This window comes from Poeciliopsis prolifica, unplaced genomic scaffold, assembly GCF_027474105.1.
Source record: "Poeciliopsis prolifica strain line A6 unplaced genomic scaffold, Auburn_PproV2 SCAFFOLD030, whole genome shotgun sequence".
NCBI classification, from domain to species: Eukaryota; Metazoa; Chordata; class Actinopteri; order Cyprinodontiformes; family Poeciliidae; genus Poeciliopsis; species Poeciliopsis prolifica.
In genome coordinates, this window is record NW_026562405.1 from 2,312,248 (window position 1) to 2,333,776 (window position 21,529).

General features: G+C 36.2%; 1 protein-coding gene across 2 annotated transcripts in view; it reads right to left on the minus strand.

Annotated features, from left to right (window-relative positions):
- Positions 1-21,529, minus strand: part of LOC129372795 (membrane-associated guanylate kinase, WW and PDZ domain-containing protein 3) — a 133,103-nt gene that overhangs the window by 45,109 nt on the left and 66,465 nt on the right. For both annotated transcript variants that reach the window (XM_055050301.1, XM_055050303.1), the window contains exon 2: positions 2,614-2,730. In XM_055050301.1, coding sequence (XP_054906276.1) covers positions 2,614-2,730 — 117 coding nt within the window. The remainder of the gene's footprint in view (positions 1-2,613; positions 2,731-21,529) is intronic.

Sequence of the window (21,529 nt, forward strand, 5' to 3'; positions counted from 1 at the left end):
CCCTTGTCCTGTTTTATCTTGTGTTGAGTTTTTCTGACCATTGCACATCTGATGTCCACTCTGGGGCAAGTTCGGCAAATGGTTTCCTCCTGTAAATAAATACTCTCTCTTTGGAATGATTGAATTCCAGTTGTGTGGAAATCCTAGCTTGAAGGGCACTCACAAGTATTAATTTAGGGAAGTTACTAATTTCCTTTCAGCCTTGTTTTTGAACAGATCTCCATGTTTTAGAGCAGTAAATTTATTTTTGAGGTGATCAAGATGATCAATCAAGTAAATCTGATCAGCAGAACCTGGTGGTGGCCTTTCAGGATTAACTTTTCACACCCTTTTCTATTTCTGCTTTCCTTTTGTTTAATACATAATTTAGAGATGTAATTCATTTTAGAACCAATTAATTGACAATATGAAGAGATCATTCCATTAAGCTTGTGACATAAAAGCCAATAAATGAGGGTATTCTATCTTTTTACCAAGTATGCAGTTGTATAGTGTGTTTATGTGATTGTAAGTAGGATGCAATATCAGGCCACATCAGTTGTGGAGGAGGTGATGCTTCTGATATCGCCACATAATGACTTTGGAAGGTGGAATACACTCAACCTTAAAATATGTCTACAATCTCATTCGTGTAATCTTTTGTCTCTTTAAACAGTTATTAGTGCTTTATGCAAATAAAAGCACCATATTTTTCTAGTTACTTGTATTTAATATATAATTCAGAGGTAGAAGTCACAGAAAGAAACAGTGAAACTGAAACAGAGATGTATGGAAGATTGAAAGCGGGGAGTACAATGATGGAGGTGCCGTCACTGTGCAAGTCCCCTTCTCTTGCTCATTAAGACAATAATTGAAGCAGGGGATTAGAGAGCCAGACTTGTGGAGTTAGCCCACTGAAGGCTGCTGATGAATAGTGGTTAGAGGCCACAATTGCAATGAACAGCCATGTTAGAAGTAGGAGATACATGAGCAACAGAAGGCAGTATGTGCAGGTGTGTTTAAACTAAAGAGGTGAGAATGACAGGCAGCAGCAGTGGCAGAGAAATCCCTCTGTAATCATGTTGTGTCCAACCACTGTAACTGGTCCAAAAATACTCCCTGTGCAACTGAGCTTTAAGAGGAAAAAATCCAATAACTATTCAGTTTAAAGCCAACACCCCAGGAAACAACACAACTCAGAACACGACTCACAGGTATACGAAGGCAAAGGGGACAGACAGGAAAACAACAAAAAGGTAAGGAGAGAAAGCAAGGATGGGGAAGAAAGTGACCAGTGTTTGCAGAAACAATTCTCTATTAGGAAAATAAAAGAGAAAAAAAATATATAAATGGAACATAATAAGATTGTTTTGTCAACAGATCTCACACTTGTACATACAAGTTATAAATATAGCATCTTAATGTCCAGAAAAGGCATGAGTTACAGTAACAGTACTGTGTACAAAAGATGGCCCACCTTCCCTAAAACCTTGGAAATATGTGGGGTGTGCAAAATACTTGTGGAAGTCTTTTTTCTATGAAAAGGACTTGTCCAGGTTTGACTGGACAAATCCTTAGAATTTAGAATTTAGAAACAGAAAGTAGATTATTTTCTTTCTTTACTCTTATAACGGGAATCAAATTTAAAATTGAGTTTAAAATCTTATTAAAAATATTTGAAATGTGGAGCAGTTAATGGGCATGTATCATACCCTATAACTTTCATTGTTTCAGCCAGTGGAACTGTTCATTTGGACTTCAATGTTACACTTTATGCTGATGATTTCTATGACTCATTTTCTTTTAAAATATTGCATCCCTAAAGCCTGGAAAAATAACATGATCAGTATTTTTGATGAAAGTAATACATTTTCCATCCATTTGCGGTGTTCTACTGATAAAATTTTCTTCCCTAAGAAAAAGGGAATTGTATATATTGTTAGACCCTCCAAACACTGTGCCATCAAGCAGTATTTCTATGTACTGTGATGAGAAAAGGAAAGTTTCATTTCAAAAAAATTGGAACCCCATGGTTGCTTTGCAACACCTTTAGCAAATGGAAACTACAAACACATTTTCATTAGGCATAAATTACAGCCAACAACACAGCTGCCATTCTTTGCAGCGCTTCTGTCGGTTCCCAATTTCAACCTTATTTAGCCCTCTCATTATTGATCTCAAATAAGAAAAAATGGCGTTGACCGCACAGAATACAGAGTCAGCAAAGAAAATGACAGCCAGGCATAAAAAAAAGAAGTGCTATTTATGGGTAAAATGTGACTTTGATCACTGTGATGATACCTTATAGAAATAAATAAGTTGCATGGGGGTTCAAGAGGCTGCGTTGCTATAGTGATGTGTAAGTGTGTGCTTTTTAGTGTGCGTCATAAGGAGCTGTGGATAACAATGCAGGGTGACGTGTGTGTGTTAGTGGTTGTGATTTTGCGTATGTGTGGAACTATTTAATGGAAAATGAGTGCCAATACAGATTCTTGTTTCCCACAGCATCTTCAATATTCCCAGAAGGTGCTTTACGTAAAAGCATACATATGCTGAAAGTGGGTTAGGATGCACATGCCTGGTCTGCAGCTGCGTTTCAAGAGCCTTGTGTAGGAGCGTGCTTGGGGTACTTACAGGGTATGGTGCGTAGGTAGAGGTTGTCTCGTATGATCTGCTGGAGTTTGTGGTCGAGCGAGCCCTTCTGAAACTGCAGACTGAGGTAGTGGCGCAGGTCTGTGTTCAACACTTTGCCTGCAATAAGCAAGAGAAGGGCAGGAAAAATCAGCCAAAACCTAAAAACATTTCAGGTGGCACATAGCAACATCTATAAAACACAATTCTGTTTTAAATTTGAGCAAGTTTACACAGGAAACTTGTTGAAGGATACCGGAAATATTTAATCCAAGCCAGAAAGTTTAATAGGTGATTCCACAAAATGCCACTAAGATGAAGGTCACTTCTTAGTTTGAAGAACAAATCTCTAAGACACTTCAATAGTTTTCCTTCATTTTGTTTGTCATATATTAGTAATTTAGACACTCTAAAACACAAAATGAGCTTTGTGACTATTTTTTTTTTATTGTGAATGTAAATATCTGGTTTTAACTGCAACTTTTTTGGGGAATTATCAAGAATTTTGCACAACTATTTCATAATATAAGGAAAGTTTCATCATATAAAACAGACATTTCAAAATAAAGTTATATGATCTGCATGTCCTTATAAAAATGACCACATTTAGATATCTCAGGAGTTCAGTCCGAAATGCTTCACTTTGGGCTCTTTTTGTCAGATTTTAGAGGGTTGTTAGCAGGCAACTACTCGATTAAATGAGGTCTGAATGATAAAATAACCTCAGATGATTTAGATAAACTCCCACTTCCCCAGTAAGTGTCCTCTCCAGTCTGATTTTAGTCTTTTCACCTTTAGAGTTTTATTTTATGGCTTTCAAAAAATTTTGAAATATGAAATGGGATTCAAATTCAAAAGAATAATAAAAAAATGCTGTCCAACTAAGTGCTAAGTGCTCCAAAAAGACATTGAAGATTGTTTTTCTCTCTGACTGCTTGCACGTTGGAAAAAAAAGAATAAGCTCGTCTGAGCTGAATTTATTTCGTTTCTGCCTTCTTATGGCACAAAGTGAATCTAAAGCTGCTAAGTAGCCATTGATAAATGCTGAGTTCATACACAATGAACTCAGCATCCACCTTGCACAAGACAACAAAAACAGCTTTCACAGACATGTGCAATAACACAGCCTGTTAAGCAAAACACCACAGATTTTCATGCAGAAACAAAAAAAGATATCTGAAGAGGATTTGCATCTGGTTTTAACTCCCAGATGTCTTTGTAAAAACAAAGGAAGATCATGCAAAGCTTGATGCAGAGGGAGATTCTCAGAGCTGTCAAACACAAGTGGGAAAAAAAGTTCATGTATTGAAGAATATGATGAGGAGTTTGGAAAACATGGCTTCATTGTCAGCTTCCTTATCTCTTGAGTGAAGGGAAGAGGAAGCTTTGAGAAAGATTGACGACGGACAAAGAATTTTTCTTTTATCATTTCTCTTCTTCGTTTCTCCCTCATCTTTTTTGCACTGAGACAAAACTCTACCAAACAGATTTCTCCTCTTCTTAAAGAGGAGAAATATACTGGATTAACTGATCCCTGAAAACTGAAAAAATTGAGTAAAAAAAAAAAAAAAAAAGAAAATGAAACATTTTCATACGCCTCCCGAGTCTTTAAGGTTTGAAATATTTTTTTTTTCTTTTCCACTCATGACATGTTGGTATATTTTATTTAGTTATCCTCGACCTCTATGTTCGGTTATTGTTGCTTATCTTTGGAGCTCTGCAGATGCATCATTTATAACTATAGGCATCATTCTTTACATAAGACACAGAGGACAAATCCTGTACCTAGCAGCTTTACAGAAATAATCACCTGTGTCTGAAGATACTTTTATTTGCTGAAGCTGTGAATGGTTGAAACATTAATTATAGTAACTCAAGTAATTCCTGTTTTGCCTTGTTCTGTCTTGAATCGCATATTTGTAAAAACTCGAACAAGTTATTCAAAGTGGACTTGTGTAAAAAATGCTAAAATAACAGTAAGAAGTCAGGACATGCACTGACACTTTGAAAGTATATTCTCAATCTTTTCGTTAGGTTTTTGGTAATGTCTTCTGATTTCTTGTCACTCAGATTTTTTAAGTCTTGTTCCTGAGTTGAATCACATTCTTAAGTGAAAAGAGCTATTATGTAGCAATTTAGTTTGACTTCTTTGACAGATATGGGCTTGCAAAGCTTTTTGAAGACTTTTTCACAATATGTTAAAGTTTAAAATCTGCCTGACTTGATTTTTTCAGTTTTTCTGAATTTATTTGTTAAGGCACTGGAATGGTTTTTGGAATACTGTAGGTATGGAAATTCAGCCCACCAGTCCTAAATACCACAATTTCTCTTACACAGCATATCTAACTCCAGAATAGAGAAGTAAATTTAAAAATGTATGCATGCAATGTGACATAAACACACTGCAGTGCAACACAGTGAGGTCTTTGTAGTTTCCTGGGTCCTGTCAGAGACGGTTAGTGAGACCGTCACATCAGAGAAGTTTCTCATTCCTCCTATCCACAGATAACACTGCTGCTGAAATAGGACTCATTTTTCTGTGACAGTGCCAATTTTAGCTCCTCATCTATCCACTTAGTTATTGCTTTTTGTTTTTTTAACACCCAGCTCAGAAGAAGGCAATGAGGAATATAATTTGGTTAATTTGATACTTTTTGTTTATTCTATGCTCCATATTAAAAATACTCTTTAGAAAGCAAATAATTAAAAAAAAAATATTAATTATACATTTTTTGTCTTTTTATTCTACCTTGACATTTTTGCAGCAAGTAATGACAGGGAAAGTGTCAGAAAGGAACAAGGTCACCCATGGGAATCCCTTAGCAACATGTTGCTATTTCACTGTGTATTAGCAGCACTCTTCCTCCCTAAAACTGGAAGCTCAGAGAAAATAGCTGCACTCACTCTGCAGTGATGGAGGCTTTGCCTGGCACCCTTTTGTGAAGCGACAGACTGTTAACATAGTCACTTAGACCAACACCTCACTCCAGAGCCACAGAATTAGACTAACACTCGAAGCTGTGGATTTAACTCCTTCTCGCATGCATGTATTATTGATCTATTTTGAGACATCTCAGCAGAAAGCAGCCACCAATTTACACAAAGGAATCATTATGTAACACTGAAAAAAACTTGATGTAAGGTATAGCTGAGATGCTACCACAAGTTACAACAAAAGAAAAAAAAAAACTTATTCAGTCTACCTATAATCATTGCTTTATTTGCAGATGAAAGTGTTGTTATTGCAATGAGAATGTTCATGCTGAAAAGGAAAGTAATTTGTTTGGATCAGAATTACACATTTTAACTTTTTTTTCTGAAGAAATTAAATATGATTTTAAGTTGTTCTCTCCAAAATACAATGACACAAAGAACAAATAAGTTATTTTGTAAATGGAAGACAGAAGGAAGGTTGCTTCATTTATTTTATCACCAACAATAACAACTGCTGGTTGTAAAGGGCTTGTATGCCAGACTGTTTCTTGGACCATGTAACTGTGATTTTTCTCACTTTCCACAATGAACAGGTGCACAGAATTACTTGTCTCTCTGAACTTTTTGGCATGAAACAAATTAGCACTGATGCCAGCAATCTCTGTGAATGTATTTTGTGTGCATGGTTATGCACAGCAACTCTTTCTCTCCTCTTTTTGCTGCTTTCTTCAAACAGTGAAATTGGAGCAAACGCCTTGTGTCAATTTTGACATTTTATTCAGAGACATTCTCCCTCAGGCAGGTGGACATCCACCGGGAGGTCATTATCTCTGTTGTCTGACAGTCAATTAACAGTCCTCTGAATAAGGAATCTGTCTGGTCTGGATATGTTCCCTGATATTTCTCTCAGTGCACTGAACTACAGCATAGTCAGATTGATTTCAACAAATAATGTCTGATATAGTGGGGATGCACCATCCATAAATATAAATGTTTATGCAAAAGACCAATGTACAGCTTCCTTTTTCTCCCTAATAAACACGCACAAGGGACTTTGTTGCAGCCGCTGTGGTTTAACAGTCATGGTGTCATTTTTAGGTTATTGGTTTTGAGTGGAGAAACAGATTATCACCCTTGACTTTATTGAAGGAATGTGACACAAGGTTCAGCAGAAAATATGTCAATTTTCACTAGTATGAAATCTGTCAGACTGGTTTGTGGAAAATGTATTAAAATATTCACAACATGCTTTAATTTTAATGAAATGCTTCTGCAATAAAGGATGAGCTAAATCACCACTGGCAGCTTCAGTATGAGATCTGGACACTGTCATTGGTGGACAGCCGTTTTAAACAGCCAATCTCGTTAATGATTTACTTTCAACTGAATGTGTTTTCCAGATGGCAAAGTCATAAATCTTGTCAATATTTACAATGTGCAGGGCACATTGCACATGAAGCATATGCAATAATTTTTTTTTAAATTTTTTATATATATATATATATATATATATATATATATATATATATATATATATATATATATATATATATATATATATATATAATTAGTACTCTTCTAATTTATGATATGCACTCATATATGCACATGGATAAAAGTGTCATAAGATGGATAACACATTGAACAGCTGAAATAAGCTTCTGGCATTGACTGGCAAGCCTTAAATAAATGAGGAGCTCAGTCATCTACAACCTCTTCCCCCACATCTCACCCTTGGCTGCCTCCAAGGATGAGACCAACCTATGCTTTTCAAGAAGTCATTGCAAGCCTTTAATTTCCTCTGGAGCTCTCAGGAGCTATGGTCTGCCTGTTTCAGTCTCATCTGCAGGAAAAGCCTGGAGAACATTCCCATCCCAAGACAACTTCAGCTAAGGAGTGGACTAAGAAAAACAGGGTGACCACACCAAGTTAATGCCGAGGTTACCTCAAAAAGAAAGATTTCTTCTTCACAAAGATGACCAACTAAGGACATGCATACAGGGCAGGGAGTATTATTAGTTCTTTTTCATTCAAAAGTCACATTCTCTTCCAAATATCCATTGTTCTCTATACCAGGTGTATTAAAACATCAATGGATAGAACACAAGGTCTTTAATGCAAAACATGGTTCACCTTTTGTTCTGGTTCAGGTCAGTGACAAAGAAAATTAACTTTGCTCATTTTTATAGGTTTAAGTTCGTGGCTAAGAAAAATTTACTTTGCTCACAGAATTAAATGCAGTTTGGCTCAGGAGGTGTTGGTGCTAAAAGAAGCAGGTTTACCAAACAGGCTGTGTGAAACTGGAAATGCTTTTGGAATCGTGTGTATTTGATTAATTCAGCACCAGATATTGTTTCAAACTATTTCTTCTCACGCACATGTTCTTCAAAAGTTACCACAACAGTAATTATGAATGCCTGAATGCACTCCAAGTTCACGTTTTCAGTTACCAAGCAACATGTTTACTCAGAATCAATACTCAAGGCAAAATATCTTTAAAAATAATATTCTGATCTGACTGCAACTATTCAATTAAAAATACAAATAATGCACGCTTAAGCAGCATCTGCTGTTGGAGGTTAAAGTCAGTCAACCTTAAATTTGTTTTGTGTTTCTTGGTTTTCATGCTTTATGATTCATAAGAGACGCTACCTGTCTACGTCACAGCCCCTATAGCAGGTCTCTGGGACTTGCCCTGACCACCTGCTGTCCTCATTTTATCATGTTTATTCATGCATCCTTTCTTTGTTCCCATATAAAATTTAGCAGCAGGAGAAATTTTTCCAATCATGTAACAAACCAATGCATCAAATGCTCTCTTACCCCCTCATTTAAGCAGTCCCCAAAGTTTTTGCATTGAGATTCAGCTTCAGCCCAAGCAAAAATGTTTTCAAATTGTTTCATACTAAATAAAATAGATGTTCTTCTCACTGACAGTGGAAAACAGGCAGAAACAGCAAGTCGGGATATCATAAATTATTTTTTAACTCTACCAGTTGTCACACATCCAGAAATGGCTGTATCTGGGACATGTTTTGTTTTTTTATATATTCAAATTACTCTAATGAGGGTTGAAAAGCATGGGACTTTATTTAAGTGTTTATTCCATAGTTGTGTAAACTGCTCTTGTCTGTATTTTCAAACTGAAAATCCAATCTAAACCAATTAGACATGCTGAGAATGCTCCTTTTTTGCTCTTACAAAGACCTCCAATCAGTCAGGGGGCGGATGCCTCACTGTAGAGATGTCTGGGTCCTTTGTGTCTGGAGGTGTGACTGGTTCTAGGCAAATCCAGGGATCCAGGATTTTTCTAGCAAAACTTCCATTGTAAGAAGTAAAACAGAATATCAAATATGTAGGTTGTGCTGTTCTGGCTGTTCATTATGTATAGAAATGCACCAATCAGATTCTAAAATCTGTATTGGTCATGATATTGAATATATATATATATATATATATATATATATATATATATATATATATATATATATATATATATATATTCTAATTCATGATATGCACATATCATAAATTATATATGATATATATAGAGAGAGAGATCAGGGATATTGTAACAATATCCCTGATCTATAAGGCCAGATCTTTTAAGTCTAATTCTATGCTTTATGCTCTGAGCAACATCATATCTGTTGTTTCTGTTATATTTAGAATTCCTAATTGAACATCTTTACCATTTGAAGGAAGGTTTGTTCCAGTTAATTTTTACATGTTTAACAAATTTAGTCATTCTATTGTTTATGTCAGTTTCAGTTTCTTTATTATTTATTTTATATTGGCTGTTATGCTCCTTATTGCACTGACTGAACAAATTAAAGTTTGACCAAGCTTGTGAAACTATTGGTTTATTTCAATGTGATGTACTGGTGCAGATAATCCAGTACATTCTGTCCGTGTTTAAACAAAAAACCAAAAATATTTTAAGTCAATTTAGATGTTTTTCTGTATCAGATTGGAACTGACCAATGCTAAGCCTCAGATATCTGTATCGTACTGGAAGTGAAAAGAGTCGATCAGTGATTCCATTTTATAAAGCTTAGATATAACCAGAGAATTTTCAAGTCTCACCCAGACAGATTTATTTTCTTATTTTTCTTAGCTTTAAATATCTCCTGTGCCCATGCTGCAGTGAGGCAGACAGATGCTGCTTGCACCTCAATCTTGTCCTCCATCGACATTCATCATGGAGTATAATGACAGGTCACAAACATCGCCTTTGTCAGGGACTGCTCCTCCCCTGTGGCGCTCAGTCAAGCCAGGCACCAACACCTCTAAGACCTCCGCTTTGACTCCTTTCATCGTTCTCCTCGAGTGACAGCATACCACCTTCCTCTTTCCATCCTCCTCTAACCTTTAAGCTTCATGTGGACATTTTAAGGGGACAAAACCGCTGCAGGGTGGACACCTTTGCATGAGAAGTTTACCAAAGGCTCTCTGTTCACATTTTCAGACAGCTGAACATGAAACTGGGATCAAGGAACACGTTGCTGACTTCGTCGAGAAAAAGCAGAGTGGTGTGCAATAAGCCTGGTTTATAATCTCACACCTCACACAGCGCCGTCAGATGAATTCTCTTCACTTATATAACTGGCATGTGGAGTGTTACTGTGGCTGGAGGCTTCTGCAACAGAGGAGTGTGATGGGCCGATGTTGTGTTTTTCAGTCTGTTTGTTCGGCTGGGTGGACACAGAGCCATGCAAACTTAAACAAGCAGTGGCCTAACATGCCTGAACCGCTCACTGCATACTTCATTTCCTCTCATTTCAGCAGCAAGTCCACACTGGGATATAAGTCTGGTGAAACCATCTTGGATGACCAAATAGAGATGCTTGAAATTCAAGATAAAAACAGATTATTTTTTTTAAAAGGACAGGGGGAGTATTTGAGTGCAACATAAATGCATGACCATTGGTTCATGTTTTATCAACCTTTCATTAAGGCTGAGCAACATGGCTTCCAAATAAAACACGCTTGTTAACCAAGATGGGGGCCCCTGAGCCATGGAAATCAAAGGAATGCGTTTGTGGAAAAATATCCAGATTTTCCGAAAATCTGGATATTCAAGTGCCAAAATTCAATTAATTGACAAAATCAATTAATGTAGCTGTACCTTTAGTGCATGATTAAATTAAACATAACATATAAGTTGATGAGATATTAATCTAACTTTATCCTCATTGTAAGCCACAAATGCACAGGTCAGAGCCACAGCCCCCTTGACATTATAGACTGTAGATATGTCCTGGCATGATCATAGCATAACACGTTTCCAGCCCACTGATCTCTAAAGAACCGAGACATCTGCCCTTGCGTTGAAAGTTAACTAACCATATGTTCTTTTCTCCTCTGCCTGCAACCCCTCCCCTCTGTCCATCACTGCTCTGGAGATGAAGGATTGACCTTCTTCCTTTAAAGTGGAGCTGGATCTGCTCAAGTCAGCAAAACGGAAGCTGTGATGCAGACAGAGCAGCATCAACTGCAGTGACACCAGCACTGCTGTGACAACCAAAGCTATGTCCACGAGCCACAAAGACCTGAAATGTAAGAATCACCTTCAGGTGCTGAGTCACGTCTTGGTTCATTGTTTTTAAATCATTTTGTTTGTCAAATGTGCAGATCGCATCTTTGTTGTTGTTTTTTTGTCTTTTATTTTAACTTTTTATGGTTCCCTTATTTATTTATTTATTCTTCTTAAAAGCAACACATAAATATCACTGCCATTCTAGAATTTATGTTCAGCTAAAATAAATTAACTTGATAACAGAAGCAACCACCTTCACATCCCAGTTCACTTCATACTTAACATCTGGTTCTGAGAATGTGCGTCACTACCAGAGTATTTATCCAGCCACAAAAAGGTGAAGTGAACAGTTAAGTAGTACATGTATAGCTAGAGACAACTTCTTAATTTGGTGTTAGTAAATAAACTTAATTTTTATTTTCAACAGCATGAGATTTGTGCACAAAAATATTAATTAAAATTAGTTCTGACTGGTAATTGACAAGTAAAATCCTGAAAAACTGATTTTTTTTCTCTGGAATAAGCACTAAATTACAAAGGAGCACCAACTTTTTGGTCTACAGCTGCACAAACAGCACAATATGTAATGTCATTTGTTTTGAAATCAAATAAATAATAAGCCACTACTCTTTGATGCATGAATGAGAAAAATAATTAATGGACATAATCTATTAATTCTGCTGGATTTAATACATTCTCTAGCAATTTTTTATTCTCTTATGATCAATGTTTGTTACTTTTAAGTTTAATACTGAATTGTCCTCAAGCATCAAAAACTAACCTTTGAGTTATTTTGCTGTAGCTTAGCTAAGTAAAATTTAAACAATAGGTAAATTTAATTCAGACCTTTTAATTCATATCAATCTGTTACAATTGAGTCATTTTGACAGATTTAATTTCAACTGCGTACATTCCAGTTGGATTTTAGTTATAATAATACCTGTGCCTCTCAAATAGAAAACACAAAATTCAGAAAACCAAGAAAGTCAACATCCGAAAAGTTTTCTTCACAAATTCAGTCATTTTCTTCCCAAAATAATAATAAAAGAATGTCTTCTCCAGAGAGTTTTCTATGACAAAAGAACTGTATGTGCCAAGTTGTGTTCAGGTTGTCTTGAAAAAAATAAAACTCGATGGCCTTGCAAACATTGCAGCAGTTTTAGTTATTTATTTTCCCTGAATGATTCACATGCTTTTAGACTCCTTTTTTATGCAATCTACATGTTTTGCTGTGCATCTTCTCGGCTGTAGACCTTTCAGTTTAGAAATAACTCTTGCGACCGCTGAGCATTTCTTATTTACTCCCACTCCTCACTTTCACCTGTTTCACAGCCAACAACATGTTTCACGTGGAAAAGAAATGCCGCAAATGCATCCAAACTGTTTCTGCGAGGGAAAGAAACAACTTTTCAGGTCATATTTAAAGAACAAGTGTGACTCAGTCGGGCTGCGTTGTTCTCAGCTTGCAAAATGGTCGGCTTAATCCCAAGCTTGTTGTCAAATCATGTCTCCATAAAAGTGAAGTCATGTTTTTTTGGGGAGGAGTGAGAATCCAACCAGAAGTATTCAATTATTCAAAGTGAGAGAAAAGTGTTAAGGAGGGGAATGTATTAGGAGCTGAAAATAGGTGGAAGTGAACTGCCATGCTCATGCCATGCTTTTCTTTTAAAGTGGGAGAAAGATGTATTTTCCAGGCACACAGTGCCATTTCAAAATCAGTTAAACAAAATCAGTAAGCGAAACAAAAAACAAGTACATTTTCTTTATAAAAGTAAAAGCTCTGTGCACACAGAGCCTCAATTGGGCCTCTGTCTGTTTAGAAACTCCTGCTCTGTCTGAAACTTTGCCTTCAGGGTACAGGAGGAGGAGAATTTCTGAAATAATCAAGGCAACACTCCAGGTATGATTTTGATGAGGGAATAACATTATGACATGATGCAAAGCTCAAAAAGGTCAATTTTATTTAATATTATCCCTGTAGCCAAACCCTAACTGTCCCATCTGGAACAGGTGACTCAAAATGTTTTAATGGGAGGGAAAATAAAGCCACTTAGTTGATGGCTTGAAACAGAAAGACTTTGGGTTCTATTGTAACAACTAAGTTCATCAGACAACCTTTTAGATATTTAATAAGTCTCCAATGAGCAAAAGGAGCAGAGTCATCCTCCACCTAAGATGGCTGGCAAGTGTCGTAGTCTGCAGCTCCGCCATTAATCACACCATCCACTGGAGAGAGATGAAGAAAAATAGGCTATTGCAGTTATCTACCTCAATTGCAACTGATGGGCATGAACCTACAAAGTGCTCATTAGTGCCTACAATCACACAGCAGAGGCAGAGAACATCTCTGGCTCGCAGTTTATCTGTGAGGCATTTAACCGATTGATAGATTGATGCTGGGACATGATATTAACAATTCAACCAAATACAGCATTAGGCAAAGATAACCTTGGAAAACAACCATAATTGTTGCTGTGGGGCTAACACGTGCTAGCCTAGTTGTTTTCAGACAGCAGCTGCTTGGCCAGATTTTGCACAGAAATAAAATGAAAAGGGCTGCATGCGCCAGAACACACGAGCAGCCCTATGGAGAGTGTGAATTTCTGTGTCACTCAGCTCTCTTAGCTCCTCTATTTTGCAAAAGATCTCTGTCGGATGTCATTAAAAGTTATTTTACTAGGTCTGCCATTGTATATACACTGAACAAAAGGTGCAAATCACTTCAAATTTTACTCTCCAGAAAAAAAAAGCTCCAATTCTGTTTGTCTCTTTTATTACCATGGTCTCTCGGATGTCTTTTCTGCACAGCTCAAAAGCAAAGCCAGTCCATTGCTCCCAATATGATGCAGTTTATTGTTGAGTGAGCAAAGAGCATCCTGAGGGCAATAGGGCATTTTATAAAAGTGCACAGTGCTAAGGGAACACAAAGCAGATATACATTTCACCCAATATACACAAATGCACATGCTGAAAACTTTGCCCTGGACTGTGATCAGGAAGAATATGTGAAATCATAAACGTACCACTCTGTCTGCTGTGATGAGGAGATACAGAAAAAATGTGCTGCCTCTGCCTCATAAATTTACATTTCATTAAATTATGATGAGCTGAAGAGAGTCCATTTTGAAATAAATAAGAAAGGCACTGCCATGACTGTGTTCTTCTGATATTATGACCAGATATTCAAAGACAAGGGATTCCCTGAGCATTGGTTTCTGACAATGGTAGCTCTTTACAACTGCAGCCTTTAAAAACAGTAAACTGCAAGAAAGTGTAGTTTAATTACGCATTAAATATTTAAAATGTAGAAATAATTTAAAAAGAAATTTACCCTAGATATGAGAAACAACCCCCCACAAAGAAACTCAAGAAAACAAATCAACACAAAGCAATCTGTATATAAAGTTACTCATAATAAAGATAAATTACATTTGGAACAAATATTGAACACAGAAAGAAAAAGATGCAAAAAGGCATAAAAAGCTAAGAATTCCTCCAAACCATATAGCAATTTAGAAAGCTTCCCTTACCTCTAGTTTAAACTGAGGTATTGGTCAATTCAAATGCTTGTCATTACCAAGGAATCACAAAACAAGCACTAAATATTGTGCTAAATCTCAATGTTTCAGCGAGGACTATCATCATCATAATACAGCCAGAAACAGGCAGTCCGCACAAGATGTCTGACAAAGGAGTCAAAAGAATAATTAGAATGTAAAAAAATTAAGACAATAAGCAATGCATTCAAACATGGACCAATCCTGACAACTTATTTATCCACACAATATTTATTCCCTGCCTCATGCCACTTTATTGCACCCAAATTTATAGACGGATTACTTTATTATGATTACATCATATGTATGGATTACTTAACATCATGTTAATCAGCCTTTTAGAAATTTAGTGAGAAAATGATGATATTTTAATTACAATATTTTTTCTGCTTTAAATAGAAGTATTAAGCAAATAAATTGCAATATTGCTTTTGAATATCAAATATGCAAAAGCATCATAACAAACACATCAGCAAAAATGTCTTTTTATATTTTTATGTCAGATTAATTACAAAGTCATGTGGAAAGAGATTCAGAAAGACTTTGGCCAATTTTTGTGTTTCTTTCAATCTGTAATGTTGTTGAACGCTGTTTCAGAGAACAAATAAAGCTCTTTTCTTTCGCAAAATTGTCAAAAGATACATAACACACGCAACATCTTCCTAAAGCATATGATTACAGCAGGCTTATTCCAGCTCAGATAATAACCCATCATTATGCTTTGCAAACTGCAAGAAAACATCAAAGTAAGTTTAGAAATGAAGATGGGCAGAGCTGCAAAGGTTCAGACAGCCTATTTTAAAGAGTGACACCTCCTGTACAGCAGTGCTTTTAATGGTTCGCAGTCGCGTGCATTCGGCAACTGCTGCGTGCAGAGCTGCTGAGGGAGCTTGGAGGTGATAAGGTCATGATGGGAGATCCAGAGGATAATGATGGCAATTCCAATAACTCTTCTTGCTTGCTGCGCGCCCACTCGCTCATGAAGCAGAATCTTAATCCTGGGCTATAATCCTGCTGACTGAGAGGTCCCACAGAGCCATTTATAACAATGAAAGTAATAAAAAAGGAAGCCCAACATCCATCCACCCTGTGTTTATGACAGGACACTGAGATTAAATCAGCTCTGAAAGCGGAAATATCCAAAGAGGAACACAGATGAATCCCCGACCTTGTTAAGTTCATGTTATAACCTGCCAAGATTATGTTTCTTACACAGAAAGAGGAATGTGGTAATCTTTCCACATTGTGTTGTGTTTCAAACGAATCATACAGTGGAGGCAGCTTTTCTGATGTCATCAATCTGCACATAACATTCAAAATCATTAGCAACGTTAGCAGAATTGACTGCCTTGGGGTTTTTTATGGGAATGCAGAAACATTTGTGTTCTTGTGTTTATGATGTAAAGCACTTTGAAATGCCTTTCTGAAATGTGCTATACAAATAAAATTTGATTGATTGATTGATTTCACCTAAAATGAACGGTATAAAGTCATTTTTACATTTTCTGAAACACTCATTGGGTTCCAGACTGAGGAGGAATCACATAGAGCTTTTGAAGCTTGTGTTTTTTTGAGTGTTTTGGAGTACTCTGGTGAAAATGTGACACTTCACCTCAGCTTCAAATCTAACAAGTTCTGGAAAGGCTTTTGTTTGATGATTTCTTTGCATTTTCCTGCATATTCTTTGGCATTTTCCGCAAAGATATCCCTGACAGAAAAATAAAACAACATAAAATGATTTGCAAGCTTCAAGTTTAAGAGCAGAAGTTACATTAGTAGGACGTTTTCTCTGCACACACACTGGTAACTTTGTTGTAATTGTTAAATTTGTCATAACCTACCCTACAAAATTTCCTTCTTGTGGTCTGGAGGCTTGTATATGTTTTCACTTGTGCTTCGGTCTTCAATAGAACTTTTGACTTCCAGCATAATAACCATTAAATTGGAGTTTCTCCATGTGGATGTGTGGGTTTTTCTCTCAGTATTCCACTTTCCTCCCACAGTCGAGAAATACACATGTAGGTTTATTGGAGTTTCTAAATTTTCTTAAGCTATGAATGTCTGAGAAAACGGTTGTCTTTTGTGGTTCGTTCTGACACTGGATGCAGTTGGGTGTATGGAGGGTAAAATCTATCAATCTGTTCTCATAAAGTCCAACAAAATGCGACTTTCTAAAATAAAGCCTTCGAGAGCACAGTTTGAATGCTCTATATCATACTTTTCCATAAAATTTTTTTCTAAATCTTGACCTGATTATTGTCCCACCAGGTTGGCATCATACAACCACTTTACCCAGACAGCAAGTAATGAAGAAATTTAACACAAAAATCCAGCTGGTTTTCATTAGACATTGGAGTGTGCTTGCTGATCTGTAGCCTGGGATTAGCCATTTCCACCAATTATAAGTCTTTATAGTTACAGGTCAGTGTGTGGGAAATTGTAGAAAAGAGGCTTGGAAAAAAAAGTGCTTCAATCCTAATTGGTAAAAGTAATTTGTAAAACAAAGATGCTAAATGACAGAAGTTCTGCCAGTAGCTTTGCAAAAAAGAAGAAAAAATGAAGAAAGATCCCAGTTACCTAGCTTAGGCCACTGTGAAGTTTTAGGTCCTCAGGAAGAGTAATAAATGAGCAAGTTGTTCATTGGCAATTGTTTTAAAAAGAATAGTAACAAATCCATGCTGCTCTAAAACACACTGAAATTTCATTAAAATTTACTCACAAACGTGTAAACAGGAATTAAATAGTGTTCATCCCACTTATACTCACAATGGGAAACAGCTTCAGTGAGACCTGACTCATAGAGCACCAGACACAGTTGTGTTCACCAACTTGGCAAGAGGGCTGACATTTTTTGCGGCCAAGAACACAGCTCCGCTGTTAGTTTTATGCTTAGCTTGATTTGTTGACTGTATTTACTTTGGGGTTTGGAGCATATGGCAATCTATTTTTTTCTACTATTAGAGTCATAAAAATGTTGTTGGTACATTTGTGGCAATTTCATTAATGGACTATAGATCATAATCAAATAATACAAACACTCAAAATAATGGGATCACATTTGTAAGGATGTCAACTTTGACAACACAAATTCATGCATAAATTTATGCAATCGCAGTAAGCCTCTATTTTCAAGTGGCTTAGTTTCATTTCATCTTTGGCTTAGGTAGCATATAAATTCAAACCAGTGAGCTGAATTAAATGTAATTTAATACTTTTAGAAAGTACGGATAAAGAGAACTGCAGTTTGCAATGAGTACAATCTTTTGTGTTATGGTCCATCAAGCCAGCCTGCATAATGTTTAGAAGCCTGGCAGCGTGCTTACATAATTTACACATTAAGCAGTACATAATAAGCCCCACAGAATAAACCTTCATAGAGGCAAATTAGCAAAAGGTGTCTTTGTTTAACTTCAGTGCAGAATAAAATAATTCACAACAGAAAAAAATGCTTCCAGAAATAATTTTTTTGTGAGGGAAGATTTTTCCTTAGCCAAAGAAATTTCTTGTTGAATTAAAGGAGAAAATGACAGTTTAGATAAATGAGCTCACAACATCACACTGACATAATATGCTTAGTTGGACCAAAATTTTGACAATTTCTTGAAAAATGTAGAAACAAATATCTGAGTTTCAATAAATTAAACTCGACACAACTTACATCTTGTAACAAAACTTTATGTATTTTTTTAGAATTTTTTTCTTTGTTTTTGACATCCTTTAAGGTATTTAACATTCTTACATGTGATACTTTGTTAATCTGGAAAGTATTCCAGATGTACTGGAAATAACAATCTTTTTCCAAACAGTGTTATTTTAATCTTATTTCTCATTATTCCATACACAAATACCCCAAAATGACAAGCTGGAATAAATCCTTTGAGATTTCTGCAAGTTTATAAAAGACAGAAAACCAAAAAATCACCTGTAGCCTTATTCCTGGGTACTTGTCAACAGGAATAAGACTATAATATAACAAAACATGGAAAAAAGTTAATCATTGTAAATATGTTGTGCTGTATTCAGTGCACTGATATGAATTTAGCACCCACTTTAGTTGCAATTACAGCAGTAGTACTTTTAACATTTGTCTCCAGCAGCTATACATCTAGAAACAGAAAATGTTTGTCTTTGAGTAGCAATTTTCTGTTTTTTCAAAAAAATATTTCCAAAAAATAAATTTAGATCTATGAACATGACTTCAAGCCATTACATTGTAGTTCTGGCTCTATGTATAGTGCTATTCTCCTGGAAGGTGCATTTCTTTCAGGCTTAATTCTCTTCCAACTTCTAAGATATTTTTGCACAGGATTCCATTTTGTCCAGCTTTATGCATCTTCCAGCAACTTGACCACAGAATGCATAAATTTGCTTTAAATCTGAAAATTAAAAACTTACTGGATGAGGTACTGCTGCTGGCCAGTTGGCAGATTTTCTTGAGCAATTTATTTGAATTCAACCTTGAAACTTTTTTAATCAATAAGAGGCAGCACAGTTGACACAGATTCAGTTAACCTGTAACAGTGAAAAAAAATATCAAGGATGCACCAAGGATTCTGGGGTTTCATTCCCAACCTGCATAACAAGAGGAAATACTTCAGTGCTACAAGAGGGGCTGAGCACAGAAAGGACAGGAGGGTATAAATGGATAAGGAAGGAGAAATCCACAGAAGAGGCCAAGAATTCGCTGTCAGTTGCATTTTGAAACTTATTAGGCAAGAAGTCAACGTCGATAAGCATAGAGGGTAGGCTTTGACATGTCTGTGGCTTCGAGAAAAGTTCATTTTCATACTCTCTGTCTGTCAGGAAAGAGGGGCATATGAGTCAGCAGAGCCTGGAAATAAACTGAAGATGAAATAACATGTGAAAAGAGGAAAAGCTCTTAGAGGTGGCTGGGGATGTGAGGAGTACCCATGACATTCCAGCGACAATCTGGCTCAGGTGTGTGCTTTGACCTGTTAATAATCACACATGGGCTCGTTGTGAAAAATGGGAGAACCTAAACATGAGCTTTTGGCAGCATGAATGCAAAAAAAGTCACATGAAAGAACATGAATGTTCTTAAAAAGCTTCCATATTTTACAAAGAAATGTGAACAGAGCAGAAAAGTCATGTAGGGTTTTGGGATTTTTAGTCGCTAAATTATCATTTAGATTTTCTGTTACAGTTTATAATTTTGTTAGCATATCAATCTTTGGTGAATATATATTTTACTATAATGGTGAATATAAATTTTTTTGTGAATATGGTGAATATAATTTGCTGAGTAGTTACTCAGCAAATTATTGAACAATACAATTTTGAAGGGAAGGGTCTGAAAATGTTTGCATCCATGTAAAGGACAAGAGCACTGACTCACTACACACACCTCAAATAAAGCTGCTAACAGCAGTGATCTCTGAAGTAGAAACAATGTGTTTTCATAACCTCACTAAACCAGCAGCTCTGCAGCTCTTTTTCCTCCCCTATTTGCACATGGCCCACTTCAAAGCACATGCAAATCTACTGCAATCTGAGTGCCTTCTCTGTAGTTAACTGTGAAATCTGCAACAGATACATTGATACTATAAGACAGACAACCTCAGGTAAGTGAGCAGAGTTAAAAGTAGAAAGAGAGAAGAAAAAAAAAGGAGGCCATGTATTTCCTGCAGACAAATTATGTAACCGTCAGATCACCGTATCCAGACCTGAGAAGCCAAACCTAAAAGGCATTTCAGGCAGGATGTCTGCTCAGCAAGTGGATCATGATGTAATGTGATGAATCTCTGGAGACGTGGAGTACGGATGGTATAGAGGCTGCCATTTTTCACAGAGTAAACTGCACTGCAGCAGGGATGCATGAGTGCACAAAACTTTATATTCACCATTATAGTAAAATATATATCACCAAAGATTGATATGCTAACAAAATGTTCACATGTTGTTTTCTTAATATTAGCTGGGAAAAAAAGCAAGCAGTATTTCATGCACACAAAGAAACAAATTAGTCCAAAAATAATATGGAATAAAGTGGAATGACATATGCAGTTGCTGAACTTAAATTATTTAATACCAATTAGACAATGCTCTTTGGGTAATACTTTAAGATTATTCTTGTACTAAAACCCTAGTTGCATATATTGACAAGATGTGATTTTGATCAGTGTTTCAGAAAAACTTTTAAATCTTGGATGTTTTCTGACAGATTCCTCTATACATTATTAAGTTGTTTTTTCTCCACAGATTTTCAATTGGATTCATGTCAGGTCATTGGCTGTTCTAGCAGCTTCATTCTCTTTATCTGAAACCATCTGAGTTTCCATCTATGCATTCGGAGTGATTCTCTATCCAACCTCCATTCAATTACATGAAGAGTGGCAGTACTATATGCTGAAAAAGCAACCGTCACCATTAAGCTTCCACCTCTGACCTTCACTGGTGTTATAGTGTATTAAGACGGATATGCACTGCAATTACTGGGGTGTGCAATCATACCTATAGAAATCAAAATTGGTCTAATCATATCAGGTTATATTGTATTTCAATAGCTTTTCTTAAATGGTCAGCAGGATATCTTCAATCCTTTCAACTTGTTTTTTTTTTTATCATGTTGACATTGTGTGTTCCTGCTATACAAAACCTCTTGTATAGCTCTTTAATTGTGCATTTGACCTTGTCAGAAATCTTTTGAAAACCACCTTCTCTGAAGATTTCATGAATTTATCATGAAATCTTTCCATGTCTAGATCATGGTTCCAAGGTTGCAATTCTGAAACAACTTTGTAAAAATAATAATAAAAAAAAAAAAGAAAACCTTTACATGGTTTAAGATTATGTTAGTTGATGATGACTTGCTTTTTAAATACAGGCCGATTTCAACTGTCTTTTTGGCTTTCCATTAATTTCTTGCTAC